This window comes from Sinocyclocheilus anshuiensis, unplaced genomic scaffold, assembly GCF_001515605.1.
Source record: "Sinocyclocheilus anshuiensis isolate Anshui unplaced genomic scaffold, SAMN03320099.WGS_v1.1 scaffold454, whole genome shotgun sequence".
NCBI classification, from domain to species: domain Eukaryota; kingdom Metazoa; phylum Chordata; class Actinopteri; order Cypriniformes; family Cyprinidae; genus Sinocyclocheilus; species Sinocyclocheilus anshuiensis.
In genome coordinates, this window is record NW_015548217.1 from 3,797,226 (window position 1) to 3,803,674 (window position 6,449).

At 39.3% G+C, this 6,449-nt stretch overlaps 1 protein-coding gene across 1 annotated transcript in view; it reads right to left on the bottom strand.

Annotated features, from left to right (window-relative positions):
* Positions 1–2,061: 2,061 nt before the first annotated feature.
* The window catches only part of LOC107654051 (protocadherin-15-like), a 224,722-nt gene continuing 220,334 nt past the window's right edge, over positions 2,062–6,449 (bottom strand). The window contains exons 39-40 of the mRNA XM_016440948.1: positions 5,962–6,091; positions 2,062–2,848 (exon numbers count right to left, since the gene is read on the bottom strand). Of these exons, the coding sequence (XP_016296434.1) occupies positions 2,276–2,848; positions 5,962–6,091 (703 nt within the window). The 3' untranslated portion in view covers positions 2,062–2,275. The remainder of the gene's footprint in view (positions 2,849–5,961; positions 6,092–6,449) is intronic.

Genomic DNA, 6,449 nt, shown 5'->3' on the forward strand with positions numbered 1-6,449 from the left:
CAAAAAAGACAACATTACTTGTGATGTGGACAAAGTCCTCAGGCCGGACTCAAGCACAAAGACATGATGCCGAGACAGAATGAATCTCTCATTGACCCTGATTTTACAATTGCACAACTTACAGTATTTGAGTGTACTGTAACATGCTATTCATTTAGAGTTTTATTTGACCTTTGCAGTTGAACTGCAGTATTTTTGCAGTATCCAAATGCTGAATATATACAAACATTCAGTACTATTCAATATTCAGCACTATTCTTGCAACACATACAGAAGGCCTATGCAATATATTCACCTTACTCAGTTGCAACTACTATACTTTTTTACAGAATTACAAAAATGTTTACTCAATACAATATACTTTTTTCTGTAATGTTCTGGATGCTGTGTTCTCCATTTTTCTTTGTAGTGTCTAATGAATGCTCTGTAGTGTTTTCTTTATTGACTCATGTGTGTGTGATCTGAGAGCAACGTTTGAGTTTGAGTGCAAGTGAAATGGTTTTGCAGTGATTGTTTGATTTTGATGGAAGAGTCAGAGATTTCGTGAATTTAGTTTGAGTAGTTGGATTTGTGTTTATGTTTTGAGAAAATTAGTGATGGTTTCAAGAAATGTGTTTTAGCAATTCAGAAAAACTGTAAATACTGGTTTGATTTTCAACAATTGGACGCTTATGCCAACTAGTGGCAAGATGAGAAAAACACGTGCTCGGAAACACGAGGGAAATGTCCGTTTCTCACACAAAGCCATTTTACTATAGAAAACATAAAAAATGCATCGCACGAGTCATATGGGCTACTTTTATTGTGTCTCGTGTTATAATTTTTGAAGCTCGACAGCGTTCATCACCATAGAATGGAAAAAGCTCAGTCAACATTTTTGGTAATAGGCTACTTGTTTCAACGGAAGAGATAAAGTCGTACATAAACGACAAGAGTGAGTAAATGATGTTCATTTTTGAGACGATCACGTTTTGGAACACATAAAATACTTAAACGTGCATGTATTTTCATGAAAATAAATTTTTAGAGAAGGAACAATTTTCAATAACCAGTTAATTCATTGTATGGCTTCACACTCGGTAACCTCGTTTTACCTTTCTTCTGACTCTCCGTGATGGATTATGATAGCTAGGGGTCTGGGTTGTTTTTAAGGCATCATCTGATGAAACTAATTTGACAGGAAATTGAAGAGAGAGAGGATCGCTGGTTAAGGTCACAGAGGTAGCAAAGGTAATTTCAGAGATGGACGTCAAGTGTGTTCATGGGGAAATTGTCTTTGTCTCCCTCTCTCATGACCCCCGTGTATTCAAGCTTTGGTGTTTCTCTGCTTCTGCCTTTAAAGGTGAGGTGTGTCTTTTCTGTGCCACTAGCGGCACTAAACAGAATCACAATCTGTTTGTTTCTGAACCAGCCAGTTTGGCAGATGTGCAAATCCAATGTTTTTGTAACATCCTGACTACTAAAATGCCTTGCAGTAGTCAAGGTTTAGTGTTTCTTTACATCATGACGACTGGCAAGTGAAGTGACTTTTGGGCACTTGTTAATTTTTTATCAAAGTTTTAGCATAGACACATATTAATTAAGGGTAGACTATGGAAGATTTCTCATTTCTAGTTTTTCATTATACATGATTATGCTGCCAGTTCATCAAACCACATTTTAAATAAATAAATAAATAAAATAAAACAATAGCAACAAAAGTTGTTCTTTTGAGTTTGGCAAGTATCTGTAACAGAATGTGACCACATACCGAATAATTTTGTTTTGATATAACTTGGTATAAAAAAAAGCACAAAAATATAGCACTTTCAACTCTGTTGCATGTCCATTTAAATGACTGTGGCATTAAGCAAATGCACAGTGCATAAGTGCACATTAGATTAATCACAATTATTTTTATTGATGACTATTTACCAAAAATACACTTCAGCAGACATTTGATTTTGCCTTTGAAACTATAAAAAGCACAAAATAAATGTATGAAAGCATACAATACATCTGTAACAAAATCCAAAAAAATTAAAAAATAAATAAATAATACAAATAAAAATAATAAAAAGGATGAGCAACAATCAATGGGCCAGAAACATGATGGATTTTTAAGGTACTTATGAATGCAACAATCATTGAGAAGCTCATTGTTCAGGGTCACAAAAAAGCAAATATAATACTGAATGAAAGTGCAATTTCATCATTTTATGCTGCAGATTCATTCCCCCCAACCCCACAACCCCCTCAAGTTCTTTAAGACAATAGAGCATCTGCATGTCAGAAGTCACAGTTTTGTCATTGGTATGTGCAGGTTATTCCAAGGCCCCATCCAGAGCTCCTCCTCATCTGACTGGGTGCGGTCACTATGTGATCCTAAAGGGTCCCTCACCTCCTGATTGTCCACTGTGGACTCTTGTTCATCCCCATTTTGTGTTCTTTCACCCCCTCCTTTTGCCACATTTGATTTTGAAGCTATACTCTCTGGGCCTGTAGTGCTGGAGGCCAGGGACCCACTGGAGGGCCTGGTTGTGAGGTTCTGTTCACCTACTGAAGCGCCTGTGATTACGGGGCTGTTTAAAGGAATTCGCTCTTCATGTGTGACAGCAAGTTTGTCTAGTTTCTTAAAGTGCTTTCCCAGTCGTATTGGAGAGTTGAGCTTGATGTTGTTGGTGTGTGCAACCCGTCGTGTCCGGATTATTGAGCCATTCTGGTCTAAGTATATGCTCCCATTAATGTTGCCCTGGCTGTTCACATTAGACAGGCGGTTCCTGTGCAATTCTGGTGCACTTTCTTCTCCAGTTGAACTGGTCTCATATTCACGGTCTACAATAAGCTTGATCCTCTTTTTTCTACCATACTGAAAAACAGAAAATGGGTGTGTAAAATGACAGCTTAAGAATAACAGACTTTTTATTTTTACACAGCACACAACAGTGGCGTTCGGTCCAAGGAGGAAAGTCTTCTAAAAAATGCACAAGTAATGATATAAAATTAACTGTTGATTTAATTGGTTTCTTAGTAGCGTGCATAAAAAATGCATATAATGTAAAAAGATCTAGGCCTATATTGCTATTTGTATGATGGCACTGCGTGATGTTACATTTTTAATATATGACAAATATTGCTTTGCTTATCGGAAATACTGTTATAAAGTGTTAATTATCAAGATAACTTAATCAGAATAAATAAAGCAGGTTTAATGAATATTCAATTTAAACATGAGCATCCCCAGAAGATTCCCTCCTGGACCACAACTGCTCGTCATTAAAAAGCAAAACAACCAACACACATTTAATGTCCCTTCATAAGCTCATTAAAAGTAATGTGCTCATGGACCAAATGTCACTGGATTACAGGATTTTTAGAAAACAACAAACACTAACCTAATTTTGATCTGAACATTAATTGATGACCTAAACTTTTGAAGGGTGACCTCTAAAGGTAAGACTACAGATGAAATAGCATGCATGTTATTCAGCAAAGGTTAAGGAGACATGCCAAGTTGTGCTCAGCGAGAGGAAAACAAAAAGAAGAACTCCAACTAGATGAAAGCATTCAAAAGGTAAAAAGATCAACACAAGAAATAAAGGCAATGGCCAGTCTTACTGAACATATCAGAATATAATTCAGGAGGCTCCGACAGTCTCAGTTGTGTCTGAATTAGACTCCTCATCCTCCCCGTCTACTTTAAGGTTTCTTGCTCCATCTGAAGAGCTCGAACTATCACCCGGGCTACCACCTCTCTCTAGAGTCTTTTCTCCTTCTTCATTCTCATCTATAGGGGAGAGTTTGTCGATCTCTAAAGCCTTTGCTATACTACTGCTTATCATAGAGAATCTGCTCATGCTGTGGAAGTTTGAATCATGTCTTCTCTCCAGAGAATTACTGCTTTTAGACCTAGAGGACCTTGGATCCTTACTTCGGCCTTCTTCCATCTGCCCTCTGTCTTCCTTATCATCCTCACCCTCCTTCAGGATGGTCTCTTCTAATGTTTTCATGTGTGTGGTTGCAAGTTCTGAAGATGATCTGCTGCTCTTTCTCTCGTAGGTAGAGGTTACTGATCTCTGGGATGTTGTGCTGCTGTGTCTGGGACGAGAAGATCTGACAGATGATACTGTTCCTCTATCCTCTGATTTGACACTTTCTTTTCCACTGCTATCTTCCTCCGAGCTTGACTCGTTCTCTGTCCCCGATGTTCTCTCAGTGTCTGACTCTTGTTCCGTCTCGGTTTCTTTTTCAGTCTCTGCGTCTTGGTCTGAATCTGATTCTGTCTTTGACTCTATTTCAGTGTCATCTAGCTGAGTTTTTGTTTGGCTCTCTCTGTCTGACTCAAGAGGACTCTGGTCTTGATCATCATCGGAGTCTAAACTACTCATATGTGCTCCTTCTTGGAGTCTGTATGGATGGTAAGGTGTGAATGACATGGAACTTCCAGTGTAAGACTGTTGAATGATGTCTTCCCTGCTCCTACCTCTTTCTTGCTCACTTTCCACACTATCACCAGGGATTCTCTGTGATTTCCTTTCTGACTCGCTGAGTGACCAAGAGGTTGGGACGCTTCCATTACTCCTATGATCTAAAGTACCGCTAATGCTGCTCAGAGAGTTCTTCTGAGTCTGCAATGTTTTAAAGATGTTCATCTGACTCAAAACTTTGCCAAGTCTTGTTTTTGCTGAAGGAATGGCTTCTTTAGTCTGGAAATAGTTGCCATCAATGACCATGCCATTGTCAACACTGTTTGAATGTTGCATTGTGATTGCTTTGGGGTCATCAGTCCCTCCTCCTTTCTCCTCAGGAACTGCAATTGGAAATATTCTATTGTTCTTCCATGGAAGGTGGAATGGAGCTGGGCTCGATCTTCTGTCAAACATTTGGCCAAGTTTTATAGGTGCTTTGAGTGAAGGTTCAGCCTTTGAGCTGTAAGGGTGTGAGATGCCTTCAACTAGTCCAGGCAGGTGTTGCTCAAGCCTTGGAGGTTGGTCTCCAAAAGCTTGTCTAGGGGGCCTTCGTGGTGGAGCCTTGCCAGGAGGGAGAGCCGGCCTTCTGCCTTGCCTAGCAACCTATTACATTGATATTAGTCCAGGGTTTTATCATTCAGAATATTTAATCAACAGTTCAGATCACCCATCATCTTTGTGACTTCACATGACCCATGTCAGCATTCCCCACTGCACTGAGAGAAGTGTCAAGGTACAGTCTTACCCCCAGTACCACGTTGAATGCAAATGCATTAACATGACTGGCTGCTGACCTTTCAAAGTGCAGTCATGGTTGGTGCCAGCAAAAATCATAACATGATAGAGGAGGGAATGATGCCATGAACCAGGAATTGGCAATTCTGGTTTGGAGGGCTACTGTCCTGCAGAGTTTAGCTTCATCCACAATCAAACACACCCGCCTATAATTTCCAATTATGGATGGAGCAAAACTCTGTAGGAAAGAATCCTGAACCCTCCAGGACCGGAATTGCCAATCCCTGCTCTAGATGGTTACCCATGTTCTGCAAAATGACCCCAAATCACCCCAACCCTGCACCCTGAAGAAAATGTACTCTTGTGTGAGGGCCACCTTTTAGACATTACTGACTGATTATGTGTTTTCTGTTTACATTGAAACATCATTGAAAGCATATCAGAACATTCAAAGCAAAAAAAAAAAAAAAACCTTTTTGACTTTTTTTCTTTCTGCAGTGATGCAAAGTAATCAGCAGGATTTTTTTCTGTTCTAAGCTCAAATGTTTCATTTGATTGCACTACTTTTAATGTGCACACTTCTGTTTTTTTCTACCTTGCTATTTGAACTGCTTTTCAAGTGAAGGTCAAGGTGCCAGAAGCACCAAAACCCTGACATGAGTCATGTGTAAGGGCCTTAAGCTAGAGGTAGGATAAACGTAACTTGTTAAAAAAATACTGCACGTTGTATTGGTTTAAACTAAGAAAACAGAAAAAAATAAAAAATACAATTTGATACCTCTCCCTCGGATTCGTGTGGGCTGTAGTAGTAGCTGCCATCATCTTCCATAATCACCTCTCCATATTCATCATACATCCCTGTTGGAGAGATCAGCTTCCGTCGACTCCCATACTGAGGCAAGTCATAGCTAAAAGACAGGTATACATGATTATTGCATATACCTCACACACACACACACACGCACGCACACTGGTATTCCTATCATTATGGGGACATTCCATAAGTGTAATGTTTTATTTATTTTACAGTACAAACTGTATTTCTATCCCCTTACCCTAACCCTACCCCTAAACCTAGCCATCACAGGAAACTAAATAATTCTGTATGATTTATAAGCTTGTTTCCTCATGGGGACATAAAAAATGTATCCACAAAGTAAAAATTTACTGGTATTACTATACTTGTGGGGACATTTGGTCCCCATAATGTAGTGAATACCAGTACACACACACACACACACACACACACACACACACACACACACA